The 22,430-nt window shown below is 32.6% G+C and overlaps 1 protein-coding gene across 3 annotated transcripts in view; it reads left to right on the forward strand.

The window, feature by feature from the left end:
* Sol1 overlaps positions 1-22,430 on the forward strand; it is a 941,015-nt gene that overhangs the window by 804,616 nt on the left and 113,969 nt on the right. For all 3 annotated transcript variants that reach the window (XM_072532789.1, XM_072532790.1, XM_072532791.1), the window contains one exon: positions 15,601-15,672. In XM_072532789.1, coding sequence (XP_072388890.1) covers positions 15,601-15,672 — 72 coding nt within the window. The remainder of the gene's footprint in view (positions 1-15,600; positions 15,673-22,430) is intronic.

The following is a 22,430-nucleotide window of genomic DNA, read 5'->3' on the forward strand; positions in this document are numbered from 1 at the left end:
GCGGCCACCCCACTTTTGGAGTACGGTACGTGCGACTGTCAACTGCGCATAAGTAAGAGAGGGTGGTTTTAGTTGGTAGGCAGGATAATAGATACCTGAATCTTTGGCACTGCTATCTTTAGTACTTTAAATTAAACTAAAACCCAAATTTTAGGGACTCAAAATGGAGGTATCATAAAAAAATTTAAAAACCCCCCCTCAGACAAATTCTGGGTGCGCCACAGGATTAGATACACCAGCTGAAACGCTAAAATGTTTCCTTATAAAAGAGCATTTGTACATATTTATGTTTGATCTAATGTGAACACTTTCTCACATTATTTTTATCCTAAAAAAGTTCCTAAAATATACTAATGGCCAAAAAAATGGCCACACTTTGTATACGGTAATTTATTTGGATCAAAAATATTTCTTTTGTAAGTCTTATCTAAAAATATATATGTGATAAAGTTTTTTTTACCTCACTATCTTTTCTTTAACCGAAGTTTTTGTCCTTTTTTCACATAAACAAAAAGATAAGAAAGTTTATTTCTGTGTATGTAACTTAAGTTTATTTGTAATTCTTAGCCATTTTGGATTGATTTTGACTTACACAAAAAATTTAAATGCCTTGCAGAACAGAATAGGCGGCAGAAATAGATTTATAATTAAAAACAGGAGCAGAAGAGACCGGACTGGAAATAAATATTCAAATATGAGAGACTTCAATGAGCTGGTCATGTAGTGAGAATCAGGACTGAAAGATTGACATAAAGAGCCTTAGATAGTAAAATGCAGGGCGCAAGACCAAAAGGAAGGCCACGGAAAAGATGGAAGGATGAAGTGACAGCGGATGCGCAAAAGTTGCGAGACGTGAGAACCTGGAGAAGATCGGCGCGAGAGAGCGAGAAAAAATTTAAAATGTCAAAAGTTCGAGATTGTCGGCAATTACGTCAATTAAGCGACTTCCAAAAAAGACGCATTCTACGCATTAAAGAGGCCGGTTTTGGTTAACAGGAAATTTCACGAAGAGTGAAAGCTAATCCATTAACGGTGTTAAGAGTTTGAAGGAGGTGGTCCAATAATTAGACTTCGTGGATAGTATGGACGTCCTAGAATATTGCAAGGCCGTAATTTGCGCCATTTTAGACTTGTTGCTCTTAGAAGTAGACGAGACAGTGTACGTCAAGTAAAAGATAATTTAGTTGCAGCTACAGGAAGTTTAGTTCCAAGCAAAATAGTTATTCAGAGATTACTTCGAATAAGGCTGAGAGCTTACAGTTCACTTTTGGTATTACCATTGACACTACAGCATACGGCTCGATGCTTAAAATGGTGCCGAGCTTGGCACAACTAAAATGAACGAAATATAGACTTGGCTGTTGAACGTCATACTATAAGACAAAAAATCATTGTTGTATAGGGTGCCATATGTTTGGGATGCAGATCACCTGTAGTTCTAATTAACGGCTTTCTAACAGCTCAACGATATTTTGGTAAAGTACTGCAACCGGTTTTACATACCTACAAACGTCTACTTACATTTGCTACGGAAGAAAAGTTGGTAATCACCAATACACTCTTCAAATTACCAGACAGAAGGTTGTACACATACACGCTCACCCGGTGACACGCCAGAAAATTTCATAAGAAACCAGATTGACTATATTGTCCCACTTGTCGCTAAGTTCCGTCTGAAATTTAAAAAAATTTACAAACCTAATCCTATAAGACACGATCTCAAACAACTAAGAGATGATGACATAAAGCAAGAAGTACAAAAATATCTGACGAACAACATATCTAAGTCAAAAGTAATTAATGATGTTGACACAGAAATAAACCACTTAGAAAACGTTGGGAAGGAAATATTATACCAATACATGCGACTGAAAAAGACAGAAAAGAAAAAACCATGGATGACCGACGGTATATTACAGATGATGAACAGAAGAAGAGAATCCATGCGGAAAGACTACGTTGCATATCAATTTCTAGACAAATAGATTAAAAAAGCTGTCTGAGAAGCTAAAAATAGAAATCTGGAAGAACAGTGTGAAGAAATCGAGATATTGGAACGTAAATACGATTCCTTCAACCTCCACAAAAAGATCAAAGAAGCAGCAGGCATCTATAAATCAAAAAGGCCGGGATACTTAACAAATGCTCAAGGAAATCCAATAGTTGATATTGAAGAAACAAAAACAACATGGATGAACTATGTGACAACATTTGAATACGATAGGAATGTCACCATCACACAAAATAAAAATGACGATACCGGACCACCTACTCTCGAAGCGGAAGTTGAAGCTGCTATAAACAACATTAAGGAGGGAAAAGCCGCAGGACCAGACGAGTTCTACTCAGAATTTTTGAAAATTATGGATAAAGACGAAGTAAAAAGACTTACCTTAATATTCAACAATATATACCAAAGTGGAAAATACCCTAACAGTGGCTAAGATCAACTTTTATAACAATCCCTAAAAAACCCAATACCAACAAATGTAAAGATTATCGAATAATAAGCCTTATGAGCCATCTCCTGAAAACTTTTTTAAAAATTATACATAAAAGAATATATAAAAAGTGTGAAGAACACACAATTCGGTTTCAGGGATGCATTGGGCACTCGAGAGACACTTTTTGCAATACAAGTTCTCTTTTAAAGATGTAGAGACGTGAATTGTGATATATATATATATATATATATATATATATATATATATATATATATATATATATATATATATATATATATATATATATATATATATATGTGTGTGTGTGTGTTTTGTTGATTATCAGAAAGCGTTCGATAGAATAAAACATGACGAACTGATGAAAATATTTAATTCAATTGATCTAGACATCAGAGATCGCCGTATAATAAACAATATCTATTACGAACAAACTGCAGCTGTTAGAGTTGGAGATCAGTTAATAGACGACATAAAGATAAAAAGAGGTATGCGACAGGGATGTATATTGTCCTCATTATTGTTCAATACATATTCAGAGCACATTATGAAGCTAGCGCTAACGGACATAGACGAGGGAATACTTATAAACGGAAAACGATTGAACAACATAAAATACGCTGATGATACTGTCATTTTTGCAGACAGTCTTAAAGGTCTGCAGACACTTGTCTCCAGGGTGACAATAGTAAGTAGCAGGTTTAGGCTTGATTTTAACATCAAAAAAACCAAATACATGGTTATAAGCAAAAATAGGATACCACCTGGTCAATTACTAGTTAACCAACAACCTATAACACAAATCACCAACTTTTGTTACTGGATGCAAACTTAAATGAACAGTGGGACCAATCGACGGAAATTAAGATAAGGATCGAGAAGGCAAGATCAGCTTTCGTCCAAATGAAAAAATTCTTTAACAGCCACGATATAAAATTGGAAATAAAAATTAGTTTACTAAAATGGACATGATATGATAGAGTCATGGACCTTAACTGAAGCATCACTGAAGAGACTCGAAGCATTTGAGATGTGGTGCTATAGACGCATATTGAGGATCTCCTGAATAGACAGAGTTACCAACGAAGAAGTACTACATAGAATGGGTAAAGAGCGCAAACTAATCGTAACCATAAAACGTCGCAAACTAGAATACCTGGGCGATATAATGCGCAATGAACAATGATATTCCTACTACTTCGGACCATACTTCAAGGTAAAGTGCATGGGAAAAGAGGTTCAGGACGAAGAAGAATATCCTGCCTGCACACCCTCCGAAAATGGTTTAACTTAACCACTACCGGACTTTTCAGAGCAGCAGTCAACAAAGTCAGAATAGCCATGTCAGTGTCCAACATCAACTATTTTGCACCCACCGAACATGTATGTAATATGGTAGGTCGAAACTTAAATCGATTGCCACGTCCTCCAGAAAAGTTACAAGACTTGTGGCATACCATAAGAAGAATCTGGATTAGTATTCCGCGATATGATAGACAACACTTAATTCGATTAATACTCCATAAAGTAATTTAATGTATAAAAAATCAAGAAGGAAACACGGAAATGACGAAAATGACGTTGCAAATTTTTTCGTTGTCTGAAAATAAACCATGGCGTTTCAAATTTTATTAGTATTTTTATAAGTGTTGTATTTTAAATTCTTAAATGGGTAGATAAGTTGTGTCCTCGTTAAAAATTAATAAAAACATATAACATTCTCTAGAGGAGGGCAACACATTAGGTCTTCGCACGCAGGCAGCCAACTCCCTAGGATCGGCTCCTCTGCCTGGAACTTTAATAAATGAGAATTTGATTTTGCAAAGAAACAACCAGAATTAAAATTTACGTAACTCATTTATGACAATAACACGATTTTTTGCAATAGAACTTTGATTGTCGATATAAAATTGTGAATGCTTAGATGTTACACATTCAATATCGTCCTAAGCGGTATAAAGGTAGGCACTCTGACTAAAGCGATGATGAGAAAAATAAAAGTTTTACAGAAGAATCCTAAAAATGTCTCACGTAGACACATTCGTGAATGAAGAAGTTTGTGAGGACTTTTAAAAGAGAAGAACTGAATAATGAAACAAAGATACAAAAACTACAATATATTGACCACGTAATGAGAGACATAATAATAGGAAAGATTTTAGAAAAGCATAGCCTTGGAAGGTGACACATCTTATTGCTATACAATCTCAGAGAGTGGTTAAATTGCTCGTATAACCAGCTTTTTAGAGCTGCAGTGAACAGAGTTCAAATCATTTTGATGATCCCCAACCTTCGAAAGAAGACGGTAGCTTAAGAAGAAGAAAGAAAGATCAAACTAATATGTCAAAACTAGCACTCGAGAACAACCTGACGGAAAAGAAAAATGAAGACTGAATAGATGTAGAGGAACAGAAATTTTATTGCGTAAGAACAACAATAAAAAAACGTTGCTAATGTGCAAATTTTTATATTTTATATCCAGTTATTTTTATAGATGCGTCCTAGGGGCAATTACTGTGGAACAATCTGTAGAATAATACGAGGGTCATTCGTAAAAAAATGTTCCTTATGCTGCTGATAAAGAACAAGTACTGAAAGAAATCTAGCAACACTGCCGTACGTATCAAGTCTCCCTCTCTCTCACCCCACCACTAATGCCTCACTGTCTGCATTGGCTTAGTGCTGGCCTAGCAGCGTTCAAAGATATTTAGATCGCTGTTATCGCCAAATGCGAAATTGTGCTGGGATAGGTTTTTTAAATGCTAAATGGATTTCACCTATTGACATATATCGTCAGTTAATCGAAGTTAATTTTATCGGGAAAAGTGCATATCTGTTCAACATGTTCGCAACTGGTGCAGAGAATTCAGTGAAAGCAGACCGGAAATTTGCGATAAAAATCGGAACGGAAGGCTTTAGTCTCAGACGAAATTATCGAAAATGTTAAATGAATATTGCTTAAAGATTAAAATTTTACAATTAACTACCGTGCTTTGCGTATTTATGAGACTTTCCCACGCCACAATTTATGTTCTGTGGTGTAAGGTTTCTCCATAACACCGCTCGACCTCATGTCTCACATCAAACTGAACAACTACTAAGAGATTTTGGCTGGACTGTTATGCCCCACCCCCGTACAGTCCGGACCTAGCACCAAGTGATTATCACTTATTCCCAAAATTAAAGGAACACTTGAGTGTCCCACGCTCAAGTACTGATGATGAAGTCAAAGAAGAGGTTTCTTGATTCCCCAATGGATTGGCGGTAAAATTCTATAACATGTAGATAAAAATTTGGAGCATCGTTGTTTTGATAGAAACCGCGATTATGTACAATAATAGCGTAAGTTTTAAGTTTAAAAATGATGTATACTACAAAGAACAAAAATAAAGCTGTGTATTTTTAAAATTCATTGGCACCTTATTTTACGAATGGCCCTCGTATTTTACTGATAATATAAAATAGCTGTAACATCGTATGATGTATTTCTAAAAGAAATATATTAAGTAACCATCTGGTACAAAATAGGGACATTAATAACATTTATATTAAAAAAACGTGCCTTTGAGTACAAATTGAATTCTGAAAAAATATGATTAAATTATGCTAATTTCAAGAGTAAGATGAAACGGTCTCCGCATTTTTTACAGTATTAGTATAAAATAGTAATTCTACAAACCAATATAAACACATTATAAACACTTTTATTTAAACATTTTTCTTACTGTTGTTACTTAGACAAATTGTAATAAACAATTGATGTAGATAAAAAAATGTTCGATTATAACAAGGAAAACTTCAGCATATTAGTTTGCATTACTTATTCAAATAGCATTCTTCTAAGTGTCTTACATTATAATATTTTACTACGCAAAACTATTTATTAAGAGAAAGAATACAATGACATTATGTTTAGCCATTTGAAAAAAAAATTAAAAAAAAATTGCGAAATTTCTATTTGTTTAAATAAAAAAAAAATTGAAATTTTCACACTTTTTAGGCGGCCATATTGAGAAGTGACTACGACGTTTACAAATCTATAACAATGTTTAGTATCCCAATTATTTCCTGTATTTACTTTAAATTTTATTATGTAAGTATATATATATATATATATATATATATATATATATATATATATATATATAACGATCTATCAAACATATCAACAATAGCTGGCCATCTACTGGTATAGATAATATTTTATATTCTATCTAGAAAAAATCTCTCCTAAGTATATATATGCAATATGGACAGGACAAAGGACAATCTCTGAAATTTGGAAGGAGTATATTATCATCGCAATAAAAAAACACGCAAAACGAATTCCATTTCAACCTCTTATAGGTCCATATCATTATCTTTATGTGTGTTGAAAACCTTCGAGAGACTTATCAAAAATCGTCCTGAGCAATTGTTAGAAAAAGAACAAATTCTACCTGACACACAATAAGATTTCAGAAAATCTAGGTCAACATTGGAAGCATTAACAATTAGATACTTTCGCTAAATTTACTAATAAACTGACTATTGTAGGTTTCAACGATATTACAGGGTCATTTGATAACGTTAACCCAGATGTTTTAACGAATAAATGGATTTCAATTGGATTTCATAAAAAATTAGCGAACTTTAAAACTTCGCTGTAAATAAACAGAAAACTATATTTAAAATAAATCAAGTAACCACTACACCTAGAACTACGAATTCTGGACTCCTCCAAGGCAGTATTTTAAGTCCAGTTTTGTTTTTGTTATATACAATGGATGCCAATGTTAAACTTCAAAGCATACGGACAATTTAATCTGTAGATGATATTGCTTTTTATTTTAAAGGGAAAAACTTTGAAACTTGTAAATATGAATTAAACAGAACTTACAACATGTCTAAAGATAGGTCTGGGATACCTAAAGTCAACTACAATAAATATTATGGAAGCCGAACCTGTAGAAGCACCATAACAACTGAGAAGGCAACTAATTAGTAATAAGTTCATCGCAAAAGCAATTGCCAAATCCTCAAGTTATATAACACCAATCCATGAAGTTTTCGTTTCAGTACTCGTACAGTCTTATTGGCTAACAAAGAAAACTCCACTAATTTGTGAAAGTTATACCACTCTTTCCCAATACTGTCGGCACTAAAAACTTCAATAATCCAATCAATATTTTCAGAACATCTAGATATCCTGTTTTCAAAGAAAAAATGAAAACATTTCAGATCGACAAAAATGATCACTTTTTCGAAACAGTTAATCAACTATGCCCCGATTACTACCAGATTTATACCGATGAATTACAACAAATTCGTACAGGTGTCACTTTTTACGATCACATCACAAAATATAATGAAGAGTTCAGTTTACCAGGTGAGGCAACGATATATACAGCAGAAATGCTGAAATGCAGAAATTGCAATAAGTGGAGATCTGAAATATTATTAGGAATCATATACCCCAAAGTATATTTATAATTGCACTAGTGTTGTAGAGGGACTAAAAAATTTAAGTGCGTCCAAGAACTTAAATCATCTAGAAGTAGAAATACTACAGACCAATTACGAAATACTTAGCTAGCAACGAAAGGTGGTAATAGTTTGGATCAAAGGACATTCAAGTATTTAAGGAAACGAAATTGCCGATAATTTTGGATTATTTTTGGACACAAAACAAACAGGATTAAATTTTAAACCATGTCAAATTCAAATTCTAATACTAAGATGGTTCCACAACCAAAACAACAGGAACTTTATTGTTACTATAAACAGAATAAGAACAAACCATGCAATGTCACCAAGCTATAAATGTAAAATTAGTTTAATTGATGATTCCTCATGTTTATGTGGAGAACTTGGGGACTTAACACACATTATACTTAATTGTTCATTAAATAGTTATAGCACAGATAAATCTCCTGCGAAGAGTTGACTATGAAAGCAATAAAATTGGTCTGAAAATCAATAGAGCTAAGACAAAAATAATGGTGGTCGACAGATTCCACACTATTCAACTGACTAACATGTTACAGGAATACCAGATAGTTGACAGTTTTGTCTATCTCGGGTCTAGTATAACTAACTATGGTAACTGTGAAGCAGAAGTTCGGAGACGTATTCGCATCAGCGAAGACTTGCACTCTTCGCTGATGCGAGCGCAAAAATTGATGCCTTTAAAATGTGATGCTGGGAAAGATTGCTGCGCATACCTTGGACAGCTCATAGGACAAACGTTTCCATTCTAAACCAACTCAAGATTTAAAAAAAGCTGTCCACAATATGTCTGCAATGTATTTTGCAATTTTTCTACATCGATTCCCCATTACCCATCAATTTAAACTTTATAATTTTCAATAAGAATATTACCATATTGTGCTGCTTATATAATTACACCAAGAGGTGTAAAATAAAATTGTAAATTAATAACCGTATCTTCGCTAGCAATTCTGCAACTAGTTCGATTTTGAAAGTGGGCACCGAAAAAATAAAACAAAAAATGCAAAACTAAAAAATACAAACAAAAAAACCAAAAAAAAAAAAATTTAAAGTAAGGGAAAATAACTAAATTATACATACGAAAAATATCCAAGTTAACATAAATAAGAAAAAGTAAACAAAAAAAATATTCTCACAGACTTTCAATTAAGTTAAAAAGATTATTATAGCTAAAAAATTGTCTGGCTAATTGATCTTTACCAAAGCCATCTAGTTAAAAAAGTATATATGCATATAAGTATATATATATATATATATATATATATATATATATATATATATATATATATATCCGTTTATTAGACGTATACGCCTACCCGGTAGCAATCTATACTATAGAGAAGATCACCAAGCCGCAAACCATCATCTCTCGCCGTACTGCTCTACCATATGCCAACAGACACCAGCGTATTCTAGTCTACGCAGCAAATTCCTTTAGAATTACAAACTACCACGTTAGCTTTTTTTGTTTTTCTCTACACTGGGCCAGGATCCGAACGATCCACTAGATTTCGCTTTAGGAAAATAAGAGTCGACCGCCTACCCCTCTTGCCTAGCCAACTAAAATTAATGATCAATAATTAACAAAAAATATTTTGGACTAAATAAATCAACAAAAGAATAGTACCTTTTTATTATTGATAGTACTTTTATTTTTTGTCTTCAATACATTTGTAAGGTTTTGTATCTTGATTTTGAAGATGAGCCAGTTTGCAAGTACATGGTTCACACTTACAGGTTCCTATACAGCTGCAAATCATTGATATCTCGTCAGGTGTAATTTGTAGCAAATCATCTAATGTAGGAAACCCCTCATAACTTTCTTTTTTACACGCAGCTTGTCCATTGGTTTTTTTACAAATTCTTGTTTCGCGAATAAATGATACATTTTTTTTCTTTATTTTTGGTTTTACTTGAGTGGAGTTATGATTCAATAAAATAATTTTGGGACGGGAAGCTTTTTTATTTGATTGTGAACTGTTAGATGCATTGTCTTTCTCATTTTCTATGTATTTGTCCAAGAAATCGCTTACACAAATGGGTTGCAGAGGTTTTCCTTTGTTCATTAGAATGTTGTGGTATTAAACCGTTTTGCACTTTTGGAATATTAAATTTTACCTGAATTTGAAATAAATGATGTTTTGATCTAGCTATGTTTATGATAGATAGTGACAATTTGGAATAAATTTGTATTTTTTGAAATATTTAACTTGACATTTTAAGCTTAATAAAATGTTATTATTTTAAAAACGTCATTATCAATTTGACAAGAGTGATCTTAAACCAGTTAATATATCCAATAAACTACTAAAATGAAATTAGTAGTAGTACTTATTCAAGTCAATATAGGCATTTAAAATAACAAAAATTCCCGGAAAGCCAAATATTGGTGGAGAGCTGGGATTTACCATTACAAATAAAGTTTTAAAAATCCTCATCGATCGTATGTGTGCTACAAAAATTATTCGAGATTAAAGGTCAGCATGTAAGGTGATGTGATGTTAACCTCCTTGGTATTGCTTTGGCTGTAGACTTTGCATATTGTAGGCAACTTTATGCTGGCAGTGTTTGACAGAAGTCACTGTCGCTGCCATATTAATTTTTATTGTTTTTTTTTGTTAACATTATGTGTACAATTTATGTTGATTTAAACCTTATATCCTAGCTTTTGCTTTATCATTTCAATTTAATCAACATAAATGGAGAAGTATCTAAGACCCGAGAGGTTCGACGGGGATCCATCTGTGAAATCAACAGCAAAGGAATGGAACCATTGGAAGAGAACATTTATAAACTTTTTAGCTGCTCATATTGTCACTCCCGTTGTTTCTGCTGATGGTGCTGCTGTACCACCCCTAGATATTAATGATACTAAGCTACAACTGTTAATAAATCATATTTCGCCACGAGTATATACATATATAAGCGATTGTAACACTTACAACGAATCCATTCAAACTCTTGACAAAATATACATCAAACCAAACAATACTATTCATGCTCGTCACATACTAACCACTAGACGACAACAGCCAGATGAGTCTATCGATTCTTACATGCAATCTTTAAAACATTTAGCAAAAGACTGCAATTTTACTGCCGTAGATGCTGATACTAATAAAATAAACTCCCTAGGAAGACTTATACTTAGACTGTTTCTATGGCCTCATTATCACACACCTCTGGAGTCAAAGATGTGACTACCCAAAATATTAAAATTGGTGACCACTCGTACGACAACATTAATTTACTTATAGTTAAAAATCTCTGAGCTGATACTATAATTGGTCATGATGTTCTATCTAACCACTCAAGTCTAGAGTTTGAATTTGGAGGACCTAAAGAAGTATTTAAGCTATGTAGTGTAGTTGAAGCCTCAGTACCTGCAGTTCCTTAATTTTGTAACCTGACTTCAAATTGTAAACCTATCGCAGTAAAATCGCGCAGGCATAGTGCTGAAGATCAGATTTTGATTAAACATGAGGTAAATAAGCTTTTAAATGATGGCAGTATTGAAGAAAGTCAGTGTCCTTGGAGAGCGCAAGTGCTTATCACCAAAAACGAAACTCACAAGAAGCGGCTTGTCATTGATTATTCTTAAACAATTAATCGATTCACTCAACTTGATGCTTATCCTCTGCAAAATATGGAGGAAATAGTGTCCAATGTATCACAATTCACTGTCTTTAGTGCAATAGATTTCCAAAGTGTATACCATCAGGTTCCAATACTTCCACATGAGAAGATGTACACAGCTTTTGAAGCCACTGGGAAACTGTACCAATTTTGCCGCATTCCGTTTGGTGTTACCAATGGTGTAGCCAGTTTTTAAAGAACAATCGACTGGCTCATACGCACAGAAAACATTGAAGGGATATATACCTACCTTGACGACATAAATGTTTGTGGTGATACGAAGGTAGAACATGACAAAAATCTTGAGAACTCTCTGAAGGCCACAGACAAATATGGCTTGACACTAAACAAAATCAAGAGCAAATTAAATCAAACAGTAATAAACTTACTACTTGGTTATACTATAGGACCAAACCATGTCATAAAGCCCGATGGTAGCAGACTACAACTCTTATTAAAAATGCCTCCACCGAATGACACTGCATCTCTCAGAAGGGTATTGGGTATGTTTGCCCATTATTCAAAATGAATTCCCAAATTTTCCGAAAGAGTCCACACATTAGCTCATGTCATTAATTTTCCATTAAACGAAGATGCTTTATCTTGTTTTAAAAATCTGAAATCTATAGTTGCAAAGGCATCTTTTTACGCTATCAACGAAAATATGCCATTTGTTGTTGTTTGGGATAATTTAAGGGAACAGTATCCTTTAAGTTCTAGATGTTACCTTATTATTGATATTGATTATTGGATTATTTAAAAATATGACAATAATCCGGGAATATCGTTATTTATATCCTCGAACATTGTACCTGATGGGGGGTACATAGTATTATTAAGGGTTAGGGAGGCAACGAAACAAAGAATCTACTTCTGCCAGGAAGTAAATGAAGAACATTTCGAGCATCTCCTGCAGTAATTTAAGTTTTCTTTAGGGTAATTTGCCAGTTCCTTTAGTTTTAAAGACGTAATTTAATACATTTTTTTTTGTATATTTTATTTTAAATAAAATCGTTACCTATGCCATACAAAATTTCAAATTTATAGATTTTTGAATTCTTCTTTTCAAACCCTTTCCAACAAACTATCGCACGACCTCCATTTCTATTTAAAAAATCTGAGGTGGTAGCTATCAAGTGAAGGGGATGAAAGGGGTGACAATTTTTTTATGTTATAAAATACTTCTATTAAAATAAAAATTGACGGGTCCGAGCGTTTTTCATCTTTGTCTTAAATAACGGAGTTCACTAGGGGGGGGGGGGGGTAATACTTAATATCCACACTGTATTTCACAGACGCATATTCTTTGGTATTCTCTTTGATCGAGAGCCGCGCTCGATATTACGTTTCAAATAAACATATATTTAGATCGCTGAGAAGGTTTTGTGGCAAAGATAATTGCGACCCTCTTGCTGGAAATATTGTCAAGAGCGGATGACTTCAGGTTAGTCCAAATTGTACGTCCAATTTGTAATATTTACTCGTTCTTCGTAAGTTTTCATGGAAATCTAATGTGTAGTGGCAGTAAATTGTGCAGTATGTGTAGATACAGAGGAGGTTTGAAAGGGTAACCATAATGAGCAGACAGACGTGTTTAATTTAGTCGGAAAAGACCGGCTAATTTGTTAAAAAATAGTGAATTATACTTTATGTAATGTGTCACTGTCACGTAAGTAATCACTGTTTCTATGTTTCTAAGTAAGATTTTGAAAGATATCCCCATGTTCCATTTTCCTGTTTTTTTAAGAAGTTGAGTCTAAAGTTTGTATCCAGTGCCACCAATTTCAACCTAAAATTTGTATTTGTCCTAATTAAGAAGGCGTTTCAAAATACTTTATGTAGTATGAAGATGAATTTGTTCGAGCGGCAGAGAGTTTGAGTTGCAGTTCCCAACCCCAGGAAATTTAAAATAATTTTAGTGAAATCAAGGTAACTTTTGTGTTTGATTTTTAAAGGGAGAATAAACATTTTTAATAATAATTTGCTTTCATAACAATTTAAAAAACAGTAATAATTAAAATTGTAGATCATAGGACGTGGCTTAGCTGTCATTTTATTTGTTCTCGTTTTAAGATTTAGTTTTGACATATGACAGCTAACTTTATTATTTTTGACATCTAGTAAATATCTAATCATATTTGAGATTTTATTTTGGTTTTTTTAGAAAAAGTTTAACCACTATGCATAGTTTTCTTTAAAAGGATAATTTTTAATTATAATGATTTATTTCTGCTACAAATTATAGCCCAGTAACATTTGTAAGTTTTTGTAGTATCTCCAACTACTAGAGTTTGTAAACGGATAGGGCATAGGACAAGTGTTTCTCTTTCTCATTTTTGTATTTACCTTTGTGACTATTAATATAGTATTTTTGGACTATTTCCTTTGTAACTGTTTGAGGTGAGACAGTAATAAATGTGTAATTATTTTTCTAAACCATTTTTTGTTTATTTAAAAAAAAAATCTAACACCTTTTGTTTTATTTTTGTAGTTGCACCAATCTAATCCCATTGTTTCATTCACTGATCCACGACCCAGCTCTCCAAATAAACCCTGAGTGCTGTTTACATAAGTTTCGATTTGTTTTGTTTGCTCTATCTCCACCCAATAATTTCTGTCTCCAATTTTCAAGTAGACAAAATATTTGGTTGCAAAGTAGTGGTATATAATGGTTTATAGTGTATTATACAGTATACATGGGAGATATTTTTGTGCTGATAGGATTTTTATTTTTTATATTGTTTTTGTTTTAAATTTCACTGAAGTGTAGGTACCTATAGTTTATCGTGTATAGGTAAATAGAATATAGTGTTTGATTTTTGAAAAATTGATCAGACAGAATAAATTCGCAAAATGCACAGGAACAATAACCATTTAAAATAAATTGAAATTAGGGACAGCATCAAAAATAACACAAATGAACTTCTTTTTCTTCTTTTTTTTTGTTGATTCTTCATTAATAACGAGTCAACAGGTCAAGAATTTTTGATAATTTTGTAAAGTTGGTGATGTAAGTAAGTAAGTACCTAATAACATCAAGATTTTGAAATTGACACTAGACAATAGTGTAACATTGACACTTGGCAAAGTTAAGCTCAAAACAAGTTATTTCTTTTAATAAAGCAAAATATAACACAATATTTCAATAAGTTAATTATTAAAGATTTAAAATAACTTACTTTATACAGAAAACGCAAAAATTCAACAGACTGACCTAGAATAATAAAGAATTAGTTATCACGAAACATTCAAATTCTCTTATGCTAAATTTTAACAACTTTCTAAAATTTAAAATATACCATTAAGTATATTTTGCTAATTCTTACAATAGGGCGACACTACATGTGAAATTTCAAAACTGTCAAACTTCCATTTTTCTTGGGCGTACAAAACCTAAGCGGGTTATTTGAAAATGTGTCAATATTTGCTCCCTGTCAATGTTATCCGATTTTGGCTTAATAAAATAGTACACAATTTGGTGTGAATAGGCTTGACCAAATAGTTGATAGCGTATGTACAAAGTATGAACTAGTCAACGGTCTTTTACGTATTTTAGATTCAGTTAAGATAGCCTTATTTGTTATTTGGATAAATTTTAATCTAAGATAGAACAAAGAGTGATGAAATACGAAGATTTTTTTTAATTGACAAACAAATATATAGAAAACTAGATAGCTTAATTTATTCAAACAATAAAAAGGACAGACTTGAAAAACTTCCAAATCCTATAAAGAAAAGGTGTCACATAAAAAGGATAAAAATAACCAAGATTTTTTTATAAATTCTAATATGAAAAATTTTAAAAATGGTTTTTTATGGCGAAATATTGAGACAGAACAAATAGAGTATAATTTCCTACAGACCGATTGCTGATACTATAAATCAATATTTAAAACAGTACGGTCAAAAATAATTTGAAATATATATATGCTATAAAACATTCTTTTTTATACTTATTCAAAGTTAGTGTATCTACTATACTTTATTGTTAATGGTACTTATGTATTTGCAGATAGCCGTAGTCCCATACTTCCAGGGCCACATTCACAATCAACAGAGACTGAACCTAATGTTAGGGAAACAAGTAAGTGACATTTATTACTGTTTTGTGCAATACATATTGCAAAGAACTAAACATCATGTATAAATAACTGTGTTAATGTTTATAACACTGAATATAAAAATGTCCCGACGATCCCGTCGATTCCTATTCTCATTTAAAAAAATATCATCGATTTCGCGATCGCATCCAGATGAAAAACGTCACTAGTATGATATTATATTCCATAATTTTGGCCCTTACTGTATATATACGTATATAGGGTGCGGCAATAGTGCCAGGAAGTCTATTAAGGCTTTCGTACAAGATCCAAAAAAATAATTTAGGTTAAAGTTGCAGCATAGACAGAACAGAATGAAATATTTTCAAATATACAGGGCCGCCCATATCATTAGGGTATAACAAACTTGTACACCCTATATATCTTTACACTTTTGGGTCTAAACGCCCTATAGAATTCAGAGATTTGACATTAAAAAATATATTTATATTTAAAAGATTTTGAAAATAAAAAATTTATTTAAAAATTCTTTTAGACAAGGGTATATTAAAACACCCTAACTGGAGCTGCTATCACGTAGACACTTTGTCTCAGGACTAGCAACCTCCAGTAGAGTCTTACGTTGCCATGTTAAACTTAAACATCCTAGTATATAAAGTCAATTAGTGTAATTCCAATTTAATTTAACAACATTTAAAGGGTTTTTGCCCAAGTATTTAGTGGCTTCAAACATGTACATCTAGATAACACTGATGATGAAATATTGATTCTGAAAACGTTCTGTGATGTAGCCCGAGAGGGTGTTTTAATATATACCTTTTATAAAGGAATTTTTAAATAAATTTTTTGTAATACATGGTATATAGCTAGCTACAGGAATTTAGTTTCCTTGTAAATTTCTAAAACATATAGTCTATATATTATACAATTGTTAACATAGCAAAATATTTATTGTTACTATGGACTGAGTATTTCTTGAGTTTTTTTAAATGGAACATCCTTTATTTTAGTAATGTAATTAAATGATATTTAATGATACTTTAAACTTTAAACTTTAAACACTGGTAAATTCACTAGGTTCATTCATACAATGTACATTTTCTGCTATAGATCTCTCTTTGTGCAGTCCTTCGCCAGGTCCTGTATTGAGGTATTTATACGATAGTGATCATTCCCTATTAATATATAAATATATATATATATATATATATATATATATATATATATATATATATATATATATATATATATATATTTATATATATATATATATATATATATATATATATATATATATATATATATATATATATATATATGTATATATACATTTTCACCAGTGTATTTTTAGTTTTTTTATTTAAACCTCCTTAGGAATTTAGTCACGTTTTTATGGTCGCGGTTAAAGCTAATTCAGTACAATGGAACGGTAGAATATCCCAACGCTATCAAGAAATATTGGCTTAAAAATATACGAACTGGATCTTTAACCGTAGACCAAAAGATGATATAATCAATAAAGGCATAATATCCATAGATATAATTTTTTGTTCACTTTTAATATTATTATTAGCTTTATTAAGGTTTATTATGTAAAATTGGGATCTTGTTATTGGTAGTTTTGTAAGTTTAGAAATTAGTTAAAAGGTTACTGACTGTCATATTTTTATGAGAAATATTGATCACATGAAAATATTCTGCATAAAATCAAATATGATAAAAAGAAAACTTTAACTCATTAGAGAAACATAAGGTTTCAAAAAGAACCTTAAAATATAATTATCAAAAGATACTTAAACTAAAAGTCCTTTCAAATGCATAGTTTGTTCTAGAATTACTTATTAAGAAAGCATTAATGCTTTCTAATTGTTTAACGAGGTCAACTTGACTGATAGAAAATTGAAAGATAAACCAGCTACCGCCTGTTATTAAGTAAAGACACATGTTATTTTTATGAATGCTCTAGACTCAGTACATCAGAAAGGGATAGGTACGAAAAAGGGGCTTGGGGACGTTATCAGATTTTAAGTACAATTTGTTTACAAACGTTTCTGGTTTGTTTACTTTTGGCTGTCAGTTTGTTGGATTTTTTGCTGGTATATTGTTCTGTTTATGCATTTAGAAGTTATTTAATTACACAAACAGTTGTTTTTACAACTAGTTTTATATTTAAGTTTGAAATTTTATAGTAAGTATATTTTATATTGTCACTAATTTACATACAAAGTTAACCTCATTCACACAGTTAAGGAATGATTTTGTTTAAAGGCCGGTTTTCACGCTACGTCTTATTGTACATTTTGTTGGATAGGACAAATCCTATACAATAAAACGTGGCATGTAAACAGCAAAACGTACGTCTTGTCGAATCGAAATGAAATCCAAGGTCAGATCGTAGAAATGATGGGAGAAGCATAGTTTTGCGAAAACTGATAGGATAAAACGTTATTTTCATGTTTCCCAAAAAAGTCTAATAATGTCAGATTTGCGGCAATGCACCCACCCATTTTCTCGGGGAATTTATTGAATTTTATAAAAGTTTTTAAGAAGTTATGTTTTAAAACCAAGTAGATTGCATTACAGGTTTCAGGAATTATTTGGCTTAACGCTGTACTATGTATGGTGTTACCAACTCTATCAATTGACAATAGGCTGATGTCCATTCGCAAATAATTGCGCTAGTCATCTGGTTCGCCTCTTTTAGTAACGAGACGTGGGAATACTGGCTTCTTTTTAGAAGCCCACTCTCTTGATCATCTTGTCTTTTCCCTCTTCATCCCATTTTTCCTCAGCCGTAGTATCTTTATAGTTGAAAAAATAAAAGAAAGCAGCCGTGTTTCCTCCATAATAAAAAAAAAACACTAAACAAACTTCACACAACTCAAGACTCTGAATTAGAAATGAGGTAGAAAACGGAAGGAAAAACGTAGTGTGTATACACTGGACAAAACGTACATTTTGTCGTACGTTTTATATGACCCACAAAACGTACAATAAGACGTAGTGTGAAAACGGGCCTTAAGTTTCCGCAAAAGTGAAAAAAATAAAAAAACAAAAACATTTATTGAATTTTTTTAGATTACGCCTGGAAAAACTCTTACCTCACAAGCAGAAGTTTTAAATTTAATCGAGTACTTTGAAGTAGAAAAACGAAATGGGAGACCGTTGGAACCGTTGTCATCTGTTAAAGAGGTACAAAAAGTACAATTTTCAAATGTGCTTTATTATAAAGCTTGAAAAATAACAAGCATATAATATATTATTAATATTAGTTATTTGCCAACTTTATTATACTGATCACGACATTGTTTTATTGACCATACAACACAATGGCAATCGTTGTGATATGTTACATGTTTCCACCTCTATATTCATTTCACAGTAGGTACGAATTGTCGTAATTGTCACATTGACATTAAAAATTTCAAACGAAGTTCTAAAAGAATAAACAAATAATTAATAAAATGCCTATTACGTTGTATACCGTCCAAGAAAAGGTACAACTTGTAACATGGTACCTTCAGGTCATTCGATACGCGAAGTAATTGATTTATTTATTGTTGCCTTCGAAAATTGACCATCACCAAGTGTTACAACAGTGAAAAATACCATTAAACATTTTCAAACTTCGGTATGTATAAGTAGTTGTAAAAAGTGTCATGAAGGTAATTAATTACGTGTTAGACCTGTCGATGAGGAGCGTCAAAACAGGAATATTGATATTTGTGCTTTTGTGGAAGCTAGTGAAACCTGCAATAGTGTACAAATTGCTAGGGAAGTGAAAGGTCGAACTGTCTAGCGAGTTCTCAAAAAGAATGATAAGATAAACAGAATAAAAATGTACACTTTTCAAAAAATCTTTTATTTTATGACGAATCTTGATTTTTATTACATTAAAAACACAATCCATCCGTTGCAAGGTATTATTCTCGGAACAATAAGCACCTCAGAGTTGCAGTGCGAACGCAGCATCAGCAAAAGTTAAATGTTTGGACTGGGATGTTAGGCCATATTGTCGGTCCATTTTTTATCGATGGAAACCTAAACGGGCCCAAATATTTACAACATTTATAGAATGAGATCATTCTGGCAGTTCGACGCCTTCCCGTTAATTTTTAGGTTTATTTCCAACAGGATTGGTGTTCCACTCACAACTCTAGAGCAACTATTGACTTCCTCAATCAAACGTTTCCTGATTGACTGATAAGTACACGTGGTACAATTAAATGGCCCGCTAGATCCTGTGACTTAGCGCCTAACGATTTCTTTTTTTGGGGTTTTCTCAAAGAAAACATTTATGGGCGTTAGTTTAAAAGGGCCACAAACCTAGTCGAATTAAGGGCAAAAATACTTCATTTCTCTGCAAGCATTACACCAAAATGCCCTACTCCAAAATATGAGGAAAAATCTGTATGACAGATTTGGTTACTGTTTGGCACAAGGAGGTGGAATATTTGAGCCCTCAATTCATTAATCTGCTTTCATAATTTTTATTTTTTGTTAGGTACATTTTACGAAGTACACAGTATGCATATCTAAGTCCAACAGATCCTTTAAACGACATTGACATGGATGCATTCCTGAACGTAGAAGAACCGTCCATAATAATAGAAAACCTAAACACCAGATCCTCTAATTAGAACGATAGAGCTATAAACAAAAATGGAATAACATTGAATAAATATCTAGTAAACAAAGAAAACACCTTGGCAATTGATATCGAAACAACCCACTCTGTAGGAAATGCTCTATGAATCCATTTGGATATAGTTCTAGACTATAGAAAATAGAACAAAAAAGGTCGTAGATCTCAAAAACATTATAAAAGAAACACTAAAAATAGCTCTACTCAAAAAGAGTATGAAATTCACATGAAAATATTTAGATACATTAATCAGAAAATAAAAGAAATATTAAGTGAAAAAAATAAAGCAAAAAAGAGAGCCAGAAGAACAAGTAATCAGGAAGATAAAAATTGTACAAACCCGACTAAATAGACAAGTCAAACGGGCACCAATAGAACGTAGAAGGCAAAAGAGGGACAAGTACATGAAAGAAATAGATAGAAAAAATTACCTAAACGTAATTCTAAGACATAGGCTCTTCCAAAACCGATGGAAGAAAGCATATGTAATTATGATCACAAAGCCAGGAAAGAAGCCATATTTCCGAAAAAATTACAGGCCAATTCACTTACTTCCAGCCGTAAGCAAGATAGTATTTGTATCTTTATTTAATGTTTATTTATTTCACTATGTTACAAATATATTATACAGGTTTCTAGCACAACAAAAACCGGGATATAGCTATAATAAATCTACAGACGATACTCAATACAATAAAAGAATAGAGTATCCAATGGAAAATAGCAATAAATCCAGAAAAGATCCAAGCAGTTTTCTTAAAAAGAGTAGGTGTAACCAAGAAGAACAGCTAACACTACAAGACAGACCCATCGAATGACAAAAAAAAAAATAAATAGCTAGGAGTCATAATGGACCAAGGTCTTACATTGATATCACATGTTAATGCGACAGTCCAGAAAACAGCAACAGTCAGAGCCGCAATAAGAGGACTTACAGGAAGAAAAAGATTAGCTATGAAAGCAAATTTAAGACTCATAAACAGCATCATACTACCAATAATAACATATGCACCTCTTACGTGGGGACAAATAAGTCATAACTACAAAAAGAGGATACAAGTAGCACACAACAACTACCTTAGAGAAGCTGCAAATTTTCCTAGTTACGTCGCTGAACTTTTCCTACTCAGAGATCTGAAACAAATAAGGGTACTAGATATGATCGAAGAAAAATCCAGAACAAAAGTAGCTGAGTTATAAAACCACCCAAAACAGATCCTACGAGAGGTATAAGGCCTCCGGTTCACTGGATCTGGAAAGCTGCGAAATAAATTTGTCCAAATTCGGTTGAAAACGGACTAAAGATCCAAACACGTGTCTAGGAGAGGAGCGAGTCCACTAGACCCGTACCGTTTGTACGTTTTTGTCCTAATTCGGACGATGCCGGATCCGATCCCAACCTGTTGGGGTCTAATTGCGAAATAGTGCGAAACTTGAATCAGGTGAAATTGACACAATGGACTGAGAATGGTTAATTTTGCTCATATTGGAGAGAAAATATCTATGGAATCAACGTTAATAGAAGCACCAGATGCGAAATGTACAAAAACAGCTGTGGAAGGAGGTTTCTACTGAAATGAAATTTCCAGATAGGTGAAGAAGGCTAGGAAGTATTGGAATGTATCCTTTTTCATTCGACAATAGTGAAAAGTGGTGTTCATCGTCGACTTGGAGATCGTACCACAAATAAGCCAATTCCCCAAACTCGTTTCTTTTTGCATAAATAGGATTTACCCACACTTTTCTTCTTTGTATATATTGCCTGACACGTCGATGAATCAAAGGAGATTGTTCCTATAAGAAAAATTCTTTATTAGAATCAGAAAGACCGTTCCGTAGAGCCATCATTACACTATAGAGTTCGGATGAATACTGAGGCAATAGACGATCGGCGTACGCACGATTTCGTTATCGGTATTCGTCTGAATTCGCACCTTCGCAGTTTGCAGTTTTCCGGATCCAGTAGACGAAAGGCCTAAAGGTATGATATGTACCATAGATGGGAGCACAGAAAACAAAATCAGCAAATATTAATAAACCGTAATAAAGTTTAGGTAATCGTAGCTCTGTCAAAAGAAGACAATGCACTCACCTTTGGCATTGTAGTGTATTTACTAATGTTTATTGTAAATGTGC

This window comes from Diabrotica undecimpunctata, chromosome 5 (assembly GCF_040954645.1).
Source record: "Diabrotica undecimpunctata isolate CICGRU chromosome 5, icDiaUnde3, whole genome shotgun sequence".
Taxonomy (NCBI): domain Eukaryota; kingdom Metazoa; phylum Arthropoda; class Insecta; order Coleoptera; family Chrysomelidae; genus Diabrotica; species Diabrotica undecimpunctata.